Below are 22,448 nucleotides of genomic sequence, written 5' to 3'. Positions count from 1 at the left end.
GGAAACATCCATACATATCAAACCAACCAACCAACCACCTCCAGTATCTCCACTACTCCAGCTCACACCCCTACCACACCAAAAAAGCCATCCCATTTTCCCTTGCCCTCAGAGGCCAGCGCCTCAACTCATCCCCCTCATCCCGCCAAAACTACAACCTACGCCTGCACCAAGCCCTAACCAACCGTGGCTACCCCTCCACCCTCATCAACAAACAAATCACTAGAGCTAACTCCCACAACCGCACCAAACAACCCAAAACCAACCCTCCAACTCTGATCACCCAATACCACCCTCACATTACGAAAATCAGACATACCCTCCACTCCCTCCTCCCCATCCTGCACAGTGATCCCGAGACCAGAGACATCTTTCGGGAAAAACCTAGGGTCGTCTTCCGTCGCCCCCCCAACCTCCAAAACATCTTGGTCCGAAACACCCCCACCCCTTCCGCACCCCTTCCCCCAGCCCACAGGTGCAACAAACCCAGATGCAAGACCTGCCCCATACTCATCACCTCCCCCACCCTCCTGATCCCTACAGCGGCAGGTGAGTTCACCCTTCACCCTAAGGGCACCTGCCACTCATCCAACCTAATTTACACCCTCATCTGTCAAATCTGCGGCAACTTCTACCTAGGCGAAACCTCCACCCCCTTGAATGTAAGGATAAATAATCACAGTTCCTCCACCCAAAACTCCGATTTCACAGTTGCCATCCACACCAACAGCCATAACACCACCTTCAATAACTGCTTCCGTGTTGGCATCATCCACCTTTTACCCCCCCCCCGCTCTGACACATCTTTCCGCGGGCGATGGGAAAGGGCCTATATAGCAGGCATGCACGCCACTATACCCCCCGGACTCAACCTAGCCAACCAGTAACTCTTTCCTCTCCTCCCCGAAACTACCCACCCACCGTACAGTAAACACTGGCTAAAGTATTTCGTGTTTCCTTTCAACTGTTTCTGGCAACACTGACCGTAGAGACGCTACGGTCAGTATTCTGTGCCTCTACTCACAGTGTCGTCGATCTTTTATCTACCTTCTTGAAAATGCGACTCAGATCGCGAAATATTGAATTATTTCTATTCGTGTGGTACGTGTTTACTGTCTCCTTCATTATTTGTATTTATCCGCCCTTCTGGCACCATTTCTAACCCTATTCCTGTGTGTATATATATATATATTAGGGATGGGACTGGTTAATCGGTACTCTATCGGTATCGGCCGATATTGGCATATCGGTAAAATTACCGATTATTTTACGATCCGATATATCGATAAATATTTGATAATTTAGTGCAAAAATCTGCCATTTTGTTCTAATTTTTATGGATAATCTCCATGCCCTAATTTATAAGAAAGTAAATGTCTAAATAGGCAATTTCTTTTTCACTGCAGTCACCTTGAAACACATTTATTAAGGAGGTCAACGAACCTTTCAGGTTCTTCAAGGACCATTTCTACTTTTATATCGGATCGGTAGAATATCGGTTATCGGCATTGGTAAATTTTATATCGTTACTTATCGGTATCGGCCAAAATTTCATATCGGCCCATCCCTATATTATAATCTGTGAAAATTTTAATACATTTTAATTTATTGGGAGCAGCATTTCGCATTTAGTGGCGAAAATATACCTAGTTTGAACCCCCAATCCGTGAAAAAATACCTTGCTTACCTCTCCCTGAAAAAATATTATCCGGTTGTCCATGTATATCATTGGCCTCCCTTGTTCCTTTCAAATTTCTGAATATGTCTTTGTTGTGCTAAAATCATGCCAAAATAAAGCAAGTTGCCAGTATTCTTCAGTTTCATCATTATATTATCATAGATGACTACTAAAATTTGATTTTGTGACTAAAACATACATGCATGTTTCATTTTTTGGTTTGTTTTCAACATTGCACCCCCAAAATTTCATTCCTTGACCCCCAACCCCCCAATACCCCTAGATGATTAACCCTGGTGCCGCCGCTGCTTGGAACAAACGTTTAGAAATAAATGCAACCTTCCATACTGAAATGATGCAACAAGCAGCATGTGCCACTTGTTGCTTGCATGTCAGTCGGACTGGGTTGTTTTCTCAATAGCATGCATTGTGTTCTATTGGTCATGCATGCACAGTAAATGCTTTTTTAGACTGGAGGTGCCTGTCACCCTTCACTTATTGCTTTAGTCTGAAAGCTGCCTTAAATTGTACCTAAATGGTACCAAAGATTTCTAATTGCTAATTTCTAGAGCCACTTATTTATGGTAAATAAAATATCAAGATATCAGTACAAAAATATTTTGGGATCAAAAGTGGTATATAAAATGGCATATCGGTGTTAAAATGGTGAACAAAACTCTAACTTTGATTTATACACTACACTTATTACACAAAATTAACATTTCACTTTTAAAGCACATTTAATAGTTATCAGAGTATTAAGTTTATTCCTGTGTAAAGGAGTCCATTTTTGCTTCTCAAATATTTGCAGTAGAATTAATCAATTTTCTGTCATTTGCATAACTCACAGGATAATTCAGACCTCTAAAGGTGTCACATCGGTAAATAAACACAAAATTTCATGTTTAAGAGTTTATTTTGCATTTTGCAGTTCATTTTGCATCATTTCATGACAAAACGTGGTAGCAATGCACCTCACACCTTTCAAAAACATGAAAAATTAACACTGAAATGTTTCACATTTCAGTTTTCATGAAAAACGAAATATGCATGCCCCTTCTAATTGCATGTTGTATTCTCACTTTTTATGTAAGTTAACTTATGCTTTGTTGACAAAAGAGCATATCTTTCCATCATCTCTGAAAATTTTCTTATTTTAACGTTTTGGTATTATAACAGGTTGTTCGGAATGTGACGTTGGTTCAAGTAAAAATAAATGGAACGGAGTATTTTAGAAAGACCATCAGTGCTTCAGGCCAGCTTAATGTGGAGGTTTTGTATCTTGGAGGCATGCCACATGGGAATCCCCGTTTGTTGCGACAAGTAGACGACATGGAAAGAACTGCAGAGACTGCTCTCGGAAGGAACTACTTCAAGGGAATCATCCAGGATGTACAGGTTTGTTTTTTGTTCAATCAAAATAGGTGATGGATAGATTAATTGTCTGGTGATGGGGTCGTAGAATAGGATCAGAACTTGATGAGTAGTATAGTTGCACTACATGAGGACTAATTCCTCTTACTAGGAATTTTCTAGTAATGATATTAATGGAGTTGAATAACGCAAAAATGAAAAGTAAGCTTATCAGAGTAAAAGAAAATTGGTTTGTTCTTTTCTGTGCAGGTTTTCATATTAAAACGTAGCTAACTCTTAGGTCAAAATCTGAAGGCTACAGTTGTGCCATGGGCTAACTTTGAAACAAGCAGTGTGCTCCAGAGGTAATATCTGGCCCCACTCTCCTGAAATACACAAAATCTGGTATGTGGAAACTTGTTATATTTGACAAGTGATGTGCACATGAAAAATATATTGTTCCAAACCTAACAAATATTTATTTGCATGCTTTATTCTTCAAGTAGATTGATTTTTTAAAATACCATTTTGCTTTTTGTAACAGTGGTATGAGAGCCAGTCAATAAAAATGAGAATGAATTTACTACTCACCAAAGATGTTAGGCAAGGCCCAAGTTTCGAAATAGTTGCTCTCGGTTTGAATGCAATTAGCCCACAGGTCTGCTGAACTTGAAATACATACTGGAACCCTTCCTTTGACATAATCTGCAGAACAGCTCTGCCTTCTTCACAAGTCCAGTCAAGTCAAAACATTTTACTATTAGTTGCAGTTTCAGGTGAGGGGACTAAAAATTCGATGGAGAAAGATCAGGGCTGTATGGAGGGTGGGGTACACATTCAATATTTTATCTTGGCCAAATAATAGTAAATATCATGTGGTCTAGCATTTTCACAATGGAGATACCAACCTGATGGGTACACCTCTCGGCATTTTCAGGTTCTTCAAAACAGTCTCTTAATACTGTCCAGTAATTTGGTACACTTCATGTTAGTAAACCATTTTTTTGGGTTAAAGCAAAGTAACCGTTATTACCTTTCCTGCCAAATTAATGACTGTCCTACTTTAGTGTCAGAGAAAAGGGTAATTTCCAAAAGGTGCTGGCCTATTTGCCTTCCATATCATACTGATGTAGGCAACTTTCATCATCAGTGATGATGACTTTAGGTATGCTGAAGTAGGTAAAGGTTAGGTATCTGCAATCTGATGCTGAAGTTCTTTAAGTCATGCGCAAGTGCCCATGAAGATGATTCAATAAAATATGTATAGCATTCTGCAACATGTCATTCATGCCACTATATTGTGAAAGGTTTATATCCAGATCATATGTAGCCAATGTTGTTTGGTTTGTGCAGCTTACTGCTTTACTGTCACGTGGTACTGATCACCACTCTGATACTAGCCTTAGAATTGTATTGTAATAGGGGCTGTATTTTGTCATCGTAATGGTTTATGTAATTTCTTCTAGATCACTAATGGATCACATGTGATGGTTGTTGAGTTCTTCAAATTGGACGTGCAAGATCTTGAACTACCTCAATCATTTGGGAATGTGTCATTTGCAGAGGGGTCCATATTGAAAGGAGTTGTTTCCGATAACACCTGTGTTTCTAATCCATGCTTTCACAATGGCTCCTGTGTTGTCACGTGGAATGATTTTGAGTAAGTAGATTTGTTATGTTATTTTTTTTACTAATCTGTAATCAAATCTCATTAGCCTAGTTAATAGATTTTGTGATTGTGTCTGTGTTGCAGTTCAATTCTACAATTTCTCTGACTATTTATTTATTTTTTATAAAGATGTTCTCACTTGTCTAGACTTAAAACCTAAATCCTACAAAACGGACAACATTTTTTAAGAACATTATATTTTGCATTTATATTCAAAAACCTTAATTTTTGCTTCATTTCTAGAAGAGGTAAAAAACAAAAGACATTTCTAAGATAAAGAAAATAGAAAATTAATAGTGCTTAGAATTGTAGTTCTAACTAATATATCATCCATCATCTTGTCATTTTCTCATAATTTTGAGGCTATATTCAATACAAGTTATGGTCTTCTGTTTCACCCATGTTCATTGATTAATGGTATCCCTTGCATTACTAAATCTAAAAAGATAACATTTTGGTGCAATTTTATTTACCCTGAAGTAGCAACCTTGAAGTTCAATGAATTTTCTCTCATTCAGGACTAATATTAATACAGTCAACTCTCGATTCAAGGACCTTTCACAGTTCCCGGGAAAAGGGTCGTTATTTTGAAGGGGTCGTTATTGGAATTTGCACCAATTTTCAGCTTAAATGGAGCTCAAACTGACACAAAGATTCATAGGAGATAGTAACACCATTTATCCTGGTAGTTATACAACCTGTAATGCACAGGATGCATATTGTGAGAAGGAAAATAGAACATGAAAATGTTTTTAAAAAAAAGGAATTTAAAATAATGTTACTTTCTTTCAATTGTGCAGAGTCGTTGCTTTTCCAGGAAATTTTTACAATTCTAGTTCATGAGAAACCCGTTTGCACTGAGACCAATGGAAAGGAAAACAATCTCTCGCTTATTGCAAGCGAAACTCAAAGAATCTTGACACCAGTCAGACTGGTGCCAGCAAAAGTCGAGAGATAATCATGCAGAATGCATGTTGGATTTTATACGGGTCTACTGGAGCATTGTCTGTTACAAGATTAACTGGTAAGATTAGATCTCTCTGGAGAAACAACACAACCTCTCTACGCACCAGACAAAAAAAATAAAGGCAGGGCTGTAATTTTCGTTCTGGTTCTGCTGTGTAAAATACATCGTAAAAAAAAGTCACTTTGCTTTGCTTCAACCAACTTCATTCACCCTCCTCCCCATTCAAGGGAGCAGTCCAAACTCCTTCATTGACTTCTATTGTAATCCAGCATGAAAAAGGAAACGTGCAACTTGACATCTGTTTTCACCCAATGCGTATTCTAGGACACTTCATTAAACAGGGTCGGTGTCTATAATCATTCGGGTTGGAATTGAATTTCACTTTAAACTGTATATTTAGTCCCGATTAGCCCATCAGCATAAAATGAACTGAAAACAAGCTTTATGAAACTGTGCATTTTCACATATCAAAATGGTAGATCGTTATTTACTCTCACGTTAATGGACGATTTAATGTTGGATTTAGGAGTATTCTCGATGTCAAACACCCACCTATCCTAACGTTTTCCCCTTGAATAATGTCTTTTTAATCGTCTCAGCGACAATTCCTACATTGAACACTTTTTTTTCTCACATGAATTTGAATTTGAATTTGAATTTGAATTTAAAATTTTGGGTGCGTCAGCACTTAGGCTATTTTGCACCCGTCACATTATACGGGGCCCAGCCCCTTATCTTTACAAAGAACAACTCTAACGTTGCATAAGTAAAATCTTAAAAGCTTAAAATGTTCTGACTTCCGTTAAAAGCTGAGGCTGTAAAGGGTCCTCAGCACACACAAGGACAAAAAAACAGGACAACACACACAAAATTATACTGGCCCGTGTGCCAGTCGCCAGAGCCTCGTTCGTCTGCAAAACGCAGTCCAGGGTGTACTAACGTGGAAGTGAGGTTGACAGTTGGGTGTACTACATGGAAAATCACCCCTTACACCCCTTTTCTCACATGAATGGTTCTGAAGAAAAGCGGATGCAAATTTAATTTACAGATTTCCTTATCAGAAGGCACAGAACATGAAGTTATTTTAACTCTTGTTTTCCTTTCTGGAGATCGCATTTATCCTCAAATCAAAACAGCTTTGCGAGATTCAAAACAATAACTTTTTACTTCGCACTGGATGAGTCATTGCTGTTATCGGCAAGCAAGAGCTTTGCAGACGCTAGACAAAACACTGGTGCCAGCTGCATGTAAAAACAAGGAGACCAGCTGGAAGTTCGAGCAACAGGTGGCGGAAGAGAAAAATCCCTGCATTTTAAAGATAACGCAACTGTCAAGGACTGAACTTTTAACAGCATTGAAAAGAAGAAAGAAATGACCCTTGTTTTACGTTTTACCATGCAACAGACAATAATATGGGCAATATTTCCTATGCAGACAACATCATCATTAAAAAAAAAATTTAAAAAATCCGTGCACACCAGTGGCGGAGAATGAGCTGGGGAAAGGGGGGAGGGTCACTTTTTTTTTACTTGTTCTATGGTTTTTGTTCGTTTTCAAGAATATATCCAGAACTGGTTACCCCATTTTAGATGTCAAAGGAAAGGAATAGGGGTGGGTCCTTTTCCACCCTCGCCTGTAATCAGCCCGTGTGCACAAATGAGCAAGAAAATCGTGGCTGAAACAATCAGCATCGCCACCCCCCACCCCCACCCCCCACGTTTGCTGACAGGAAAAGAGGGAGAAGTCAGTCAGCCAACGGAACACTCTTTTGGCAGATATTACGACCAACACAATTAGGAAAACATATGAAGTGGGAAACGGGAGTTATGATGCATGTAAGATCGAAGTAAACTTTTGTGGAAACCCATATGACAACGCATTAAGCGGATTGACGATCTTTAGTTCGCCTATGTGGTTTTGATTATCTAACAGTTTCGCTTTTTTATGAAGTGTTGCAGGGAACAAAGAACTCGCTTTGAATGAAAGCGGTTACCGGAAGTTGTCAGCTACAAGGCCGAGAGTTGCTCACTCACGGGAACCTGCTGAACTCTAGGTCAGAGCTGGACAAATGGGTCAGACTTCCAGGCGCCACGCATCTGTATTTTCAAACATTCCTGCAATCTTATCTCTCAAGGTGGTGTATTTATCGATGAAAGAGCTTGACCTGCCATACACATAAACAAAGACTGCAAGTTCAGCAGTCATTTCAGGCTGCTCCCCCCACCCCTCCTCTGTGAGTTTTCAGCAGCTCTTCAGCAGCTCTTACTTAGGACAAGGAAACAAGTCAAGTCGATTTAAAATAACATCTAAGCACATTCGATCTTCTCTTCTCGCGTATCCAAGAGCAAGCCTGGTGCGTTGGGTAGGGGCTGTCGGGTGCAGGGTAACATTGGTGCGCTTGAGGGAGGGGAGAGCAGAGGTCAAGTGCTATTGGATATCACTCAAGCATGGTGTGGTGGTGTCTATTTTTAGTTCAGACCCAATTGTGAGCGGTAGAGCGCTCGTAAAGGGAATGAGTGAAGAAAAAAACAATGCATTTTGCAGCAGATTTCCGTCAATTTTTCAACTTTTATTCCAAATTTTTCTAATTTTTTCTACATTTTTCATGGTTCCCGGGAAAAGGGTCATTACTTCGAGAGGGTCGTTATACCCGGTGTTGTAGAATCGAGAGTTCACTGTACTTTTTGTTAAAATCAACACAATACACACACACAGTGAATCATCATTAGGGTGCTACTTGCTGTGCCTGACACAGTGAAGACACAGCAAGTAGCGCAGCAGAACTTCAACCACATCCACTTCATCGTAATTTCATGACTTCAAGATGGAATCAAAAGCTTGGAAAAAGTTTTAGTGTGTTTTTTATCGTTCTGTGTTTATTTTAACAACTATGTTTCCTGAAAAGATTCTCTCAAGCTATTGACCAGGTGAGTTGTGGAAATAGTCTGGTCGATAGCCTGAGAAAATCTTTTCATCATTCGTTGCCAAGAAAACTTCATGACTTACTTTAAATGTTTCCAGCACATGATGTGAGAAATTTTTTACTGTCATATTTAAACTTCTCTTCGAGTATATTCTTGAACATTTTTAAATTTTAATAAAATATTGAGTGAAAGTGAGTGGGTGCCGTTTCTTACATGACAACTTTCATTGTAAAGTATTTTACGCTCCCTTATGTATTTCTGAAAGCTCTGCAATGTGTATTCAAATTCTGTCTCATGCTGTATTTCAGATGCAAGTGCCCACGGGGATACAAAGGAAAAATTTGCGATGAGATGGAGTTCTGTCAGCTGCAGGAATGCCCTGCAGGAAGTAGATGCCACAATCTTGAAAATGGTTTCGAGTGCATTGCAAACGCAACATTCAATGGGATGAATTCTTCACTGCACTATGCTCTGAGCCCAGATAGCAAGACACTGATGGACAGCTTGGAGGTGACGTACCGCAGCATGACCGGCGGCACTGTCCTGTACATCAGTAAGGATTCGAGCTTCTTTGCAATATCGGTTCACTCTGATCAAGTTACCGTTTCGTGGAAGTTTGAAAACGAAGAGAGCGTGTCATTTAAGAAGGACGAGCCGGATGGCGAATGGAGCACCGTAATTGTGCAGTTTGAGAACGGAATCAGGGGAGGTTTCAAAAACAAGGACATTGCCTTTTCGAATAACTCTTTTTCGTATGAAACCTGGCGGGCTCTCTTGGATGGAAACATCATTGTCGGAAGCGGCGACTCAGATTTCTCTACCGGCAAGCAGACTTCCTATTCTTTTGAATCTGGGATAACGGACAGCGGCATCACGAATTTCAATTTAGAAGGGAACGATGTTGACATTCATGGTGCGGAGCATCTTCACACTGACCACTACAAGGGCTGTTTGGGGGAAATACGAATCGGCAATCTTCTTCTTCCTTTCTTCTTGCAAGACAAGCTTGGAACAACTAACCACACGAGGGACTACTTCTATATGATCGCTGAAGTAAACAATTACGTTGATATTCAATGCATTCTGTGTTTTGATTACGAGTGCCAAAACAATGGAAGCTGTCAAGATCCGACGAATACATATCAGTGTACCTGCCTATCAGGATTTGAAGGACAATTCTGTTCAATAAACATTAATGAATGTGAGGGCAATATATGCCAGAACAATGCAACGTGCATTGATGGCATTGCAAATTATACTTGCAAGTGTGAACTTGGCTGGGAAGGTTGGCTGTAAGTATGCTTTTATTATTATTATTTGTTGTTTTTCCTTTTTAATTTCATTTAACAATTTTTTCGTACTTGGTTTTAAAATCTGCATTTGTTTATTGAGATCTAGCTCTTAAAAAATTCAAGGAATGTGTAATTATCTCACAACATTGTGAATGACATTGTACACAACACTCCAAAAGTGTTTTTATGAAGTGCAGTTTACGAAATAATTTTACACAGCATTAATAATATTCTGCATGTGCCTTTTAATGACATGTTAACCTTTGTGGCTGTGGTTAGCACACTGCACTACAATGCCAGGGGTCCTGGATTCAAATTCTGGCCTGGACATGGGTATTCTTTCTATGTGTGTTCATCAATTTCATATCATCTTTGCAATTAACCAAAGTGGCAGATATGTGAAGTAAAATAAACGAAATCAAACAAACAACTATCAATGACATGATATGCATCACAATGATTTCTTAATTAATTCATTTGGGAAAATGGAAATTTTCAAATGAATAATGTTGCAAGAGATAAATTATTATTATTATTATTCCTTATTATCTGCCCTTGTACTTTTTTTTGTTGGAAGCGAATTTCTCTGCAGTTATGAAAAAAATACTGTGATAAAATGTATTTACAGTTCTAACAATATTTGAGTATAAACATATTTAGTCACTATCAACTGATTAGTTAATCCCTTTCCAAGTACAGTGATTAATGTATATACATTTTATATTTTTTCCCAGCTGTGACACAGAAATTGATGAATGTGCATCGAGCCCCTGTCAAAATGGTGGAACTTGCCATGATGAGTTGGGAAGATTTGAGTGTGTTTGCCCGGAGGAATACACAGGAGAGAAGTGTGATATGTTAAAGATTGTGACATGTGAAAACAAGCCATGCAAGAAGGATTCAATTTGTGAAGATACTCCTGGTGAGTTTGCTCAAGGAGTCCCAGGTCAGATCCTTGGTGGAGGCATGTTACGCATTGGCTTGGATATCAGTACATTAAAAAAAGAAAATTAAGCATGCTATCCAGCATTAGGTTTTTTGCATACCAGTCAAGAAATTATGCTTATGGTCAAGTTTTTTTACAATATAGTGACATTATATTCTTATGCATGAAGTTTTGTAAAGTTATTAAAATTATGTGGTCATTCTCCATCCAGGATGAAGTCTGAGACATTGATTTTTACATGCATTAATAATTAAAGTAAGTCTAAATATCAATTTTCATCTTAACCAGCCTTGTGGTAGAGGTTTTTCATTGAATAGAAAGATCTATTTCTTCATTTCCAACTATACCTAAATAGGAAACGATTAAATAAAAGGCCAAGAAAAAAAAAGGGTCATGAAAATGTCAAGAATTTTGGATTTGTTATTTGGGTAGACACCCTGATACAACAATTACAGAGAAACTTTGTACTCACTGTTTCCACGAAGCTGTTGTTTTGGTATGTTCTCATTTTGGAGCCCACTGCCACCATCCTCGTTCGAACTTGTTGCATTGCTGTTTGGCACATTTCTGTTGTTTTTTGTTCCTCGATTTACACTGGGTGCTACAAGCAGACTCACGGAAACCTTGAGTACCAAAGTTTCTCTGTAATTCAGTGGTTCCCAAACTTTTTCGTTTCACGGCACCCTTAGTGTTTCAAGATTATCCCCGTGGCTACCAAGTCAGAATGTAGGCCTATTTAACACTTTCAATGCTCAGTCAGTGTGGTTAGTTTGTTTGCCTTAAGTTAAAAAATAAACACATATATCAAATTCAGAAACATTTTATGTGTAAAAAGTACTAAATAAGCACATATTTGGAACAATCATATCATTTCAGTGAAAATATTGGAACATTTCGCGGTGCCCCTGTAAGCTAGCCACGGTGCCCCAGGGTGCTGCAGTGCACACTTTGGGAACCACTGCTGTAATTATTAACTACTGAGTCTCACATTCCCATAATATGAAGTCTGCATACAGTTCTGAACTTTCAGATACTATGCAGCCAAAGAATCTATGCAGAAGGTCTGAAAAAATGCTATTAAAATGGAAATTTTTAATCCATGCAACAAGCTTGATTTTTCATGTGAAATTTGAGATTTTTTTCACCAGTGTGTCAACAAAATGTCATTTTCTTTACTGTTTTCAATTCAAAATGTGCTCAATGTTTGTATCAAAATTTTCATGGAACTATGACTAAGTTAGGAAGAGCACATTATTTTGTTTTTAAATCATAGCTTATACTGGGTGAGTCTTTTAAAAGAGGCCCCGTGGAAAATGTGCTCCTTGCTTGTAGGCAACCCTGGTACACCGAAGAGAAGAGCGGGGCAGAGAACAGTCCAGGATATGTCATGTCATGTTGTTGAATATGCTTGGCACTGATAACCTGGACTGTTCTCTAACCTGCTCTTCTCTTCGGTGTACCAAGGTTACCTACATGCAAGGAGCGCATTTTCCATGGGACCTCTTTTAAAAGACTCACCCAGTATAAATGAACTTGAACCTCAAACAACAGTTGATAGATTATTTATCAATAGCCTAGGTCCAAAACAACCTTTTGTGAATGGTGATCAGTAATGGAGATTGAGAGGCAAGTAAAAAATTATATAAATTATTTTCTTCCATGCATGCATGGATTTTTTTCCCAAACTTGTGTTCAAATAGGCCTTCTGTTCCAATAAAATAAAGAACAACATTGCAATCTCATTTTTTTTTTTTTTTTTTTTTTTTTTTTTGTTATTTAAAAAATTTAAAAACTGTACAATTTCTTTTAGATCCATCTAATGGGAATAACTTCACTTGCATCTGTAGTGAAGGTTTTGAAGGCACTTACTGTGACATTCCATTTTGCAACCACTCCGGTATTTGTGAAAATGATGGATTCTGCAATACTTCCCAACCGGTAGGAATTTCTTGAAAGTTGCATGAGATTATCATAACTAAAGATATGTATTATTTTAAGAAGCAGTTTTGTTATAAGAGGTTATCCAGAAAGAAAGGAACATTTTGGTGTAAAACACAAATGACATGTGCAAAAAAATGTAGGGTACAGATGCTGTATACCTTCCTCGACTTTTCCACACATTTCCCATACCTTTTCAAGCACTTATTATAGCTTAATACGAGTTTGTTGATACCGTCATTGTACTCGGTTGCCACAAATGTATTCAACCATGTTGTGACAGCGTCTTTCTGTTCAACAGCCGTAGCAAAGTGCTTTCCATAAAGAAGGAACATTCGACTGTAGCACACAGCACACTCTACCTACACCTCCGCAGTGTGAGCCCTGAACATGTGCGACAAAATTGAGAACCCTGCCAAGTGCAAGGTGCAGAGTGTGATAAGCTTTCTGAATGCAAGAAAAGTTGTGCCGGTGAAATTCATAAGCAAATAACGAAAGTGTACGGTAATGATGTGATGAATGCCACTTTGCCATGGCTGATGGCTGTCACTACATGTTTGAATACATTGGCAGAAACAGAGTACAACAATGGTATCAACAAACTGGTATTGTACTATGATAAGTGCTTGAATGGGTATGGGGAATATGTGGAAAAGTGGAATAAGGTATGTAGTTTCTGTACCATCATTTTTTTTCACACGTCATTTGTCGTTTGTGTTTTACACTAAAATGTTCCTTTTTTTCTGGTTGACTTTCATAATTGGGTAATTTTATTTCAATATTTTGTATCATGATAAACTTCCTGTGTCAGATCGGGTACCATTCTGCAGTACCATGGGTCCTAGGCTCAAATTCTGGGTAAGGCAGGGACCTATGTTTGTCCCATCATCCGTTTCATCAATTCACAATTCTTTCTTTAGGGTTCTCACATGCCTGGAGAATGTGTAAATCTAAGGGAAAAGCTTCTAATTGATAAATGCATCCTAATGAACCACATTGGGGGAGAAGAAAATACTCCACCCTGCTGATTATAAGTACCAATAACTACAACTGCAATAACTTGCTTTACACAAGCTACTTTGATTGATTTGGTTTATTTTACTTTCCTATTCTGTCACTTTTGGCTAATCGCAAAGATGAAGATGAATGATGATAGGACGAAATTAATGAAGGGACATTTGCAAAAAACACCCATGCCCACCCACTCTGGAATTCAAACCACTAACCACTCTGGCATGGAGGCTGGCTACACAAGCAGCCTTTAAGATAGGCTTAGATGTGTGTTTATTTTGCATTACACATTAAAGTGTGAATATATTTGGTTGTTCTCTATATAATTTGTGTGAAATTTTATTTTGTCAATTGTAATAGCCTACTGTTTGTAAAGGTGTATTGAACTTCCAGAGAACCTGTAATTTTTGTACTTTAATTCTATAGTAATATCCATTTCATGATCTTCCATGCACTGTTTGTAGATTTTTCGTGTGCTTGATGCAGTGTTGGAATCAACAAGTTATGAGCATAGTAACAAGTAAGAGGTAGTTTTTTCTGTTTGGGTTTTTCCATGAGCAGGCTCCTCACATCAAATGTTGGGTGCAGGTGTCAATTACAAGAGTGAGCTTCCTGGTGAATACAGTTGTGTAGCTTTCCATTTTAATAATAATAATAATAATAATAATACATCCAGTTAATGAGGTTCAGCATATGCTGTTAGTAACTGTAAAAGTAGTTTGGTTACTTTTTTTAAATTACCAATAACTAGGAACGTGAAGTTTTCATTTTATTTTTCCATAAATTTTGATTATTTCGGCATTATTTTTTGCAGTTTAGACCAAAATTTGGTGTTATTAGTTTAAAATCTGTGTTCTTTTTACATGAGTTTCTACTATTTCTTCTATGCTTAAGTTTTCACGTTGCTTAAGTTCTGGAAAATTTAGACACATTTTAGTTTTAATGACAAAAGAAAAATTATGGCTCACCTTTGTGAGAAATTTCTTGCATTTGGACAACTAATTCATCTCATCAGACACTAAATACGAAATGTTTGTTGAAGGATTTCACCCAAAACCTTTGAACACAATCAAATTTCCACTTTTCACTCATACGATAAATTTTTCAATTTTTTTTCTTAAATTACTTACAGTTTACAATTACAAAGATGGTGTTTCACATATCATAGTAAATGTTCAAAGCAGTAGTGGCGATTGGGTGCCAAATCTGGGAAGGGGGAAGGACAATTTACTTTTTCTTGGTTGAGAAGGCTTACCGTTACAGGCTATGGTATTGGGCACAAAGTGATGGGTGATAGAGACAAACTGCCCCTTGCCTCCGCCACTGGTTCACTGTATTCACATTTAAAAAAACAAAACAAAAAACTTCTAAACATAAATATTGCATTTTTTACCCAATAGAAAGTTTGCTTCAGCAAAGGGTTCCACAGTTAGAAGGGTCTATCTTCTTTCTCTCTTTAGATCTCAATGCCTTCAATGACAGGAAGTTGCCACTTTGTTTCACCCACTTTACTTTTCTTCTCTTTGCGCCTCTCATTTCTGTTGTGCTTAAATGTCATTTTATTTCGCAATTGCAGTGTGTACAAAATAATGCAGCTCTGTCTTCCCTTCTGGGAAGATCCCCGCAGTGAATTGTATTTCATTACCAGGTCAATGAACTGTCAGTGATGTCTGAGACAAACTGCAGTAAAGTGTGACAATCTTTTTGGAATCAAACTTTCACCAGCTGAAATAGAAGTAACAGAACTCATAGCGCTGTACGTAACTGTCTTTGAGAGGTTTTATCCCCAGTTTATATTGCATATTTCGCTGCGTTTTTAACATTAAAGTGCAAAATTCTGTGTTATTTTGGAAAATGGCATAATTTGCATTATTTCGTGATTCTGAAACGCCGAAAACGCTCCTTAACCTATCCAAATATATTTTAAACACTTTATTTTGCTTTTCTCGACTTTTCAGTGTTATCGTTAAAACAAAAACTTCACGTCCCTACCAATAACTGAGTTACTTTCTCGAATAACTACCTGTGACTATAACTCTGTTACTTTCTCTAGCTTAATGTGATGTGGGATATTAAGAATCAAAAAAACTTCTCATAACTCATAAAAGCTTTTATTCGTTTTTGCTCTTTTTAATGTGTTAGTCATATTTCCTTTATACCCTGTGCTGTGGATAAGTTTTTATGGAGATATTTCATTGTCCTTATTGTAAACATGTTTTCAGTAGGAATAAATAACTTTTTATTTTTAGGTCCCCTTTTGCCAATGTGCAATTGGATTTAAGGGCCGTTCATGCGAGACTAATATTAATGATTGTGCATATGAAAAGATACCACTGTGCAAAAATGAAGGGATGTGCATAGACCATGTTGGGTACCATAGATGCGATTGTTCTGGAACTGGTAAGTTGAGTGATTTAGAAATGATACAGTGACTCGTAAGTACTTACTTAAATTGCAAAGTGATACTATACACTTGCTCTCGGCCCCTGATTTTTGCTTATAAAAATCAAACTATTGGTAATAATTAGAGCTGAGCCAATAACACTTTGGACCGATACTCTCACCAATACTGATGCTGATACCGATACTTGTATAATTCCAAATTTAAAATAAAAAAGGTTATATTCTATATATACTTATACATACATAGAGGCACATATTTTTGGTAAATAGAAAAGCAATATTTTGGTACAAAAACAGGAGTCAATTTCAGGTTCAAAAGCGGTAAATATAATATAATGTCACTGTTATAGCAGTGAAAAAGCTGTACATAAAATAACATTTTGGTTTTATAATTGTGAATATAACCCTAAATTTGATTTAAAAACTGCTCTTACTACACAAAATAAACAAATCCCTTTATGTCATTACCAGAATATTAATTTTATATTGCATGAAGTGGTCAATTTTTGCTTCTCAAATATTTACATCAGAATTTAACAATTTTCCATGAATTGCATAACTCGCAGGATAATTCTGACTTCAAAAAGTGACAGGTCCGTAAATAAACTAAATTTTAGGTTTAAGAGTATTATGCAATTTGCAGTTCATTTCGCATTATTTCGTGACAAAACAGGGTAGGAAAATGCACCTCACACCTTTCAGAAACATTGCAATGTGTTATTTCACATTTCGTGTTTTCGTCAAAAACTACATATGCGTGCCTCTACTTATACATGTACATAAATATATAAAAATCAAAGAAGAAGAAAGGAAACACTCATGAAAGAGTTAGTCTACAGTGCACCAGTGGATTCCCAAGAAGAGTTGAGAGAAAATTATGACAGCCGCCCAATACATAAGAAACAGAGTGTCAACATGAGTGACTGTGTCTGAAGTACGCCACAGGCTGCATGCTTGCATACGTAACCGGGGAAGCAATTTGAACAGGATTTGTAGTTTTTGTAACAGTTAATTCTGACAACCTGGAATCATGAGACTGGTAAATAACATTATTATTTCACTTATTTTCGTTCCTTTATTTCTCACAACCAACAACTTCTTTTCACTTTACAAAGAGGTCTACAACGTGCCTTCGCTTTTTATTCAGATTTTTCCCCCAACCCGTGTGCCAGTTGTCAACATTTGAATCTTTTTGGAGAGCTTTTCTGTAATTTTTACGCTAAGTGTGTTACCATTTTTTTGAGTAATTCTCTTCGATTTCAATGATAATTTCCAAATTTCTTCATGACGTGTGCTCCAATGACTGTTTCTTTCTGTGGGTATGGGAATTTTGGGCATGAATTTTTTCCCAGTATTCACTCATTCGTCAGCTGTTAGCAACATGTCGATTAAGTGCCCAGGGTGTAGTAGTTTTTTCACAATTAGTAGTTTTTTGCTCGCAAGTCAAAATATGTCACGAAAATCTACAACTGCAATAACTCGAAACCCATTGATTTCCGACCCGCGATGCATAGGGTCTTAATGTGTTCTAGTATTACCTCTTTCCAGGAATAGGTCGAATTACCAATCACCCTGTATGTACATACACACACTAATAATGAAGGAGACAGTACACTTACCACACGAAAAAAAAAATGGTTTCATATTTTGCGACCTAGGTCGCAATGTCAACGGAGAAGAAAGAGATTGTGGTTACGAAGAATAGAGGCGCAGAATATTGACGGCAGCATCACTACCGTCAGTGTTGCCAGAAGCAGTAGATAGAAAACAAAGTTACTTTCACCAGTGTTTACTGCAATGTGGGTGGGTAGTGTCGGGGAGGAGGAATAAGGGTTATTGGTTAGCTAGGTTTAGCCCGGGGGGTATATTGGCATGCATGCCTTATATATATATATCCTGTGGAAGGACGTGTCAGAGTGGGGGTGGGGGATAAAAGATTGATGATGGCCACACGGAAACAGTTGTTAACCACTTGCCTGACCCATTATTTTCCCAAAAGTAGTCCATATTTTACACATTTTTTTAATTGTGTGTTTGTAATGTACCGATATCGGCAATTAAGGAACAGTAATGAAATTCTATTTTTGTTGTCAAATAAGGTTACCAAACTATTCAAAAAACCTCCATAATTATCAACCCGAGTTAACTCATACATACATGGAAAGTACTACAAATGTTTCAAAATAGCATATAAACTGTGGAAAATAAAATGTCTTCACATTTTAATGTTGAATTCCAAAGAGACAGATCCAACAGATGAAAGAAAATCTGTTTATAATACTTTTTGCCACGCTTCGTTGGTGTGGCGTACGAAGCAAGATGCTGATCAACATCACGCATTTTGTTGTTGTAATAGACCACCACTCGTGGTTTAATTTTTGCTTTGTGATGTTGTGTTACAGTCATCATTTCAACAGAATGGATGGTTGACAACAATGTCACATCCTTCTTATCTTTCCATTTCATGACTCACTTTGCGGCATTGCAACCCTACTTCTTCACCTTTCTTCAATTTGGCTGTTCTTAGAGCCTGTGGTAGATCTTTCCTACTGCGTTTCAGTGTTCAAAAACATCAGTCTTTTTAGAAATCAACAGATCTGCAAGTTGTGGTGAGTTATAATAATTGTCCATTGTCAAACAGTACCCCTTTCCCAACAAATCATATACCAAAGCAAAGATTTTGGAAGGCGACTGTACACCACCACAACTATCTGTATCTGTTTCGTCAGTACACACACTGTCCACTGTTGTATCACTTTCACTCACATCCATTTCCTCCTCCTCCTCCTCCTCCTCTGTAAGTTTTGGCACTACACTCACTCAACGACCACAAGTACCACTGGAAAAGTGACAACTACGTAGTGTGATGGGAATCCGGTAGATGCCAGCAAGCTATCTACACCTTCCATCTAGTGGCCAAAATGGGAATTAACACCTTTTAAAGCTCAAACGAGTCTGTCCGGGTAGGCAGAAAAGTGCACTGCAGTTGCACGATTTTAACGAGATAACTCGGGTAAATAATATGTAAAGCAAAAACAAATTCCGAGTTAACTCGGGTTAATCAGGCAAGTGGTTAAAGGTGGTGTTATGGCTGTTGGTATGGATGGCAACTGTGAAATTAGAGTTTTGGGTGGAGGAAAGGTGATTATTGATCCTTAGGTTCAAGGGGGTGGAGATTTCACCCTGGTAGAAGTTGCCGCAGATGTGGCAGCTGGATGAGTGGCACGTACCCTTGGGTGAAGTCACCTGCTGCTGTGGGGATCAGGAAGGTGGGGGAGGTGATGAGTATGGGGCAGGTCTTGGACCTGGGTTTGTTTCACCTGCGAGCTGGGGAGGTGGTGTGGAAAGGGGGGAGTGTTTTGGACCAAGTTGTTCTTGAGGTTGGGGGGGGCAACAGAAGATGACCCTAGAACCCCGAATGATGTCCCTGGTGTCAGGATCACTGTGCAGGATGGGGAGGATGGAGTGGAAGGTATGTCTGATTTTCTGTTGCATTCCTTGTGCCGAAACATGCCTGCTGAAACTCAGTCGGGACAAATAAAAGTCTAAAGTTGGAAAGAAAAAGGGGGGTTAGCCCAGGTATTTGAATTTCCATGAAAATGCTATGTACTATGTCTGAGACACGTCCACCACTTTCATGGGCGATGACCTTTTTGACTGCGGGAGGTCACTAAAGAGAGGGACGTCCGCAAACACCAAAGAAAGTGGAAAGATTACCAACAGGTGCACCGTTGGCTTTCGGGACCTCATTGGGGTTATTGTTACATGAGATTACATTTGTACAAACAAAGCCTGGTACACTTCGAAGAGAACTAAACAGAAGCAGCGAACTCCTATGGGGATAATTTCACGTTACGCTTGATTTGCAAGATACTTGACCACGAGACTTATCTGCGTACAGATCTTTGTGTCACGCACTTGCTGTCCCCAGAAACTTGAGTACAGGTTCACTTAACAAATGCACATCTCTTTTTCATTTTTTTTTTTTTTTCAAAACCAAAGGTAAGTTGGAAAAGGTGAACGAAACTTTGAAATGGAAAAAGGCAATTGGTTTTGGCCGTGCCTCTAGTGACTCAAATACAATGGTATTGGCTAGTATCGGTGCAAAAATATCAGCCGATACTTACCGATAGCCCCGGCCAATAGTGATACATCGGTATCGGCTCAGCCCTAGTAATAATATAATGAAATTTGCTACAGACATACCAGCCCCATCGTTCCTGGGGATAATAATAATAATAAAAGAACCAATTTCATCTTTCGATGATAATAGAGATAATCTCAACCTATGATTTCTTTATGTACATGTAGACTTCTAGTTTGAGAATATTCTTTTACTCATCTATGAAATGGTCTATTAAAGAAGTAGAGTGATGAATTTTGAGAACATACGAGGTGTGGCTAGAAAGAAACTGGACTGTTGCTACAAAATCTTTTATTGGTTATTTTGTACAATACGAATGTTATCCCCTTGAAAGTACTCCACTGTACTATCGATACACCGCTCCATACAAATCTTCCATTGCTGGAAACCATGTTCATGACCTCCGTTGTTTTTCTTTTCACAGATCCTACGGTCATAAATCTGGTTCCTTTCATTGCTAATTTGACCTTTGGGAATAAAAAGAAGCCACACGGAGCAAGATCTGGTGAATAGGGTGGATGTTCTAACACTGGGATCCCATGATTTGCCAAAAAAAAAAAAAAAAAAGCCTTGACTGACAATGCTGTGTGGGCAGGAGCATTTTCCTGATGAAGAATCCATTACTTGCTTTGCCACAAATCAGGTCATCATCTTCCTACTCGCTCACAAAGGGTCGTCAGCACTGTAATGAAATAACGATTGTAGGAAGGGGTACATATGATCAAAAACACTAATAATCTCAATGACAATTTATGCGGAAATCTTTATTCTTCTTGGTACAACACAGTAAAACTCAAAAATCCATCTTCTCCAACCAACATTCCAAACTCAACAAGACTTACCAACACTGCAAGACTGCAAGGACATCTGCCGACGAACACAGGAAGTAACACCAGTGCAAGGACAACCGCGTCTACTCCGTCTGTCCTCGACCAGCCCTGAAGATGACTCCGTGAAGGAGTCGAAAGCTTGGAAGAACTCCGAAGTGTTTTTTATCGTGCTATTAGTGTGTGATTTTAGTGTTTTAACAGAAATAATGTTGGTTGACAGTTTGACCTTTGGGTACCCAATTCGAATCAATTCACCAACATTTGCAATGTTTGATTTTGTTTTTGACGTGCAAGGCCGTCCAGAATGCAAGTAATCTGCGATCACTTCTCGTCTCTCTTTAAACCTTTGAAACCCCTCAAACACTTGCGTGTGCGATAAACACTCATCTCCGTACACTTCCTTCAACAAACCATAAGTTTCTGTGGCGGATTTTCCAAGTTTCATAAGAAACTTCACATTGATACGCTGTTCCACTTTCACACTTAACATTTTTCCGACGGAGCACAGATGTACGGTTCACTTCATCCACAAGCTACAGCGGAACTGACTACCGTGCACCCTGGGCAATCGCACAGTCGATAGGCAGGATATCATGTTATACACTCATGCACCGCTTGAGCTTGACGCGGTTGCCGTTTGTCGACAGCAATATCAATCTGTTTTTTTTTCTAGCCACACCTCGTATTTACTAGTACGTATTTGTTTACAACTGACCTGGCACCGATACCACTGTGTCTTTCAATTCATACTTTCTTCTAAAGTCTAGGTGTCTCGAAGGGACCTCAAAAACGTAGAGTGATAACTTGCAGTCTCTAAATATCCTTGAAATTTTGCAGAATACAGAATTTTCTGCATTGTTGTAGGGAGAAATGGATTTTTTTGATTAAATGATTCACTCCTGTAGAATTATGAGTATTTTAAAGTGTTTTCTTTGTTAATCAGTTTGGATAAGAACTTTTAAATTACTGTGCATTTCTTTTGGTTTTAAATTATTGGTTTAAATGAGGCGTTGAATGCCTTCTTTGTAGGTTTCACTGGGGAATCCTGCGAGATAGATGTGGACGAGTGCCTGCATAGGCCATGCTACAATGAGGCTGAATGTGAAAATCTTGAAGGAAGCTACAAATGCCATTGTCCCTCTCCATATTGTGGCAAAAACTGTGATATGTTAAGTATCTGTGAAAAGGTAAGAATATTAAGTTATATTTTGTTATGAAGACTTTATTTTGTGTAGTATTGCTTTCTCTGGTTATCTTTTTATCAAATAAAGCTTAGAAGAAAATACGTAGAAC

General features: G+C 38.3%; 1 protein-coding gene across 2 annotated transcripts in view; it reads left to right on the top strand.

The window, feature by feature from the left end:
- Positions 1 to 22,448, top strand: part of crb (cell polarity complex component crumbs) — a 99,005-nt gene that overhangs the window by 61,978 nt on the left and 14,579 nt on the right. For both annotated transcript variants that reach the window (XM_083109906.1, XM_083109905.1), the window contains 7 exons: positions 2,858 to 3,076; positions 4,498 to 4,691; positions 8,900 to 9,883; positions 10,618 to 10,805; positions 12,640 to 12,767; positions 16,028 to 16,178; positions 22,185 to 22,342. In XM_083109906.1, coding sequence (XP_082966032.1) covers positions 2,858 to 3,076; positions 4,498 to 4,691; positions 8,900 to 9,883; positions 10,618 to 10,805; positions 12,640 to 12,767; positions 16,028 to 16,178; positions 22,185 to 22,342 — 2,022 coding nt within the window. The remainder of the gene's footprint in view (positions 1 to 2,857; positions 3,077 to 4,497; positions 4,692 to 8,899; positions 9,884 to 10,617; positions 10,806 to 12,639; positions 12,768 to 16,027; positions 16,179 to 22,184; positions 22,343 to 22,448) is intronic.

Source organism: Lepisma saccharinum, chromosome 23 (genome assembly GCF_977018435.1).
Source record: "Lepisma saccharinum chromosome 23, izLepSacc3.1, whole genome shotgun sequence".
Classification (NCBI taxonomy): domain Eukaryota; kingdom Metazoa; phylum Arthropoda; class Insecta; order Zygentoma; family Lepismatidae; genus Lepisma; species Lepisma saccharinum.
Note: the sequence above shows the minus strand (reverse complement) of the source record. Positions and strands in the feature narration are given on the sequence as shown.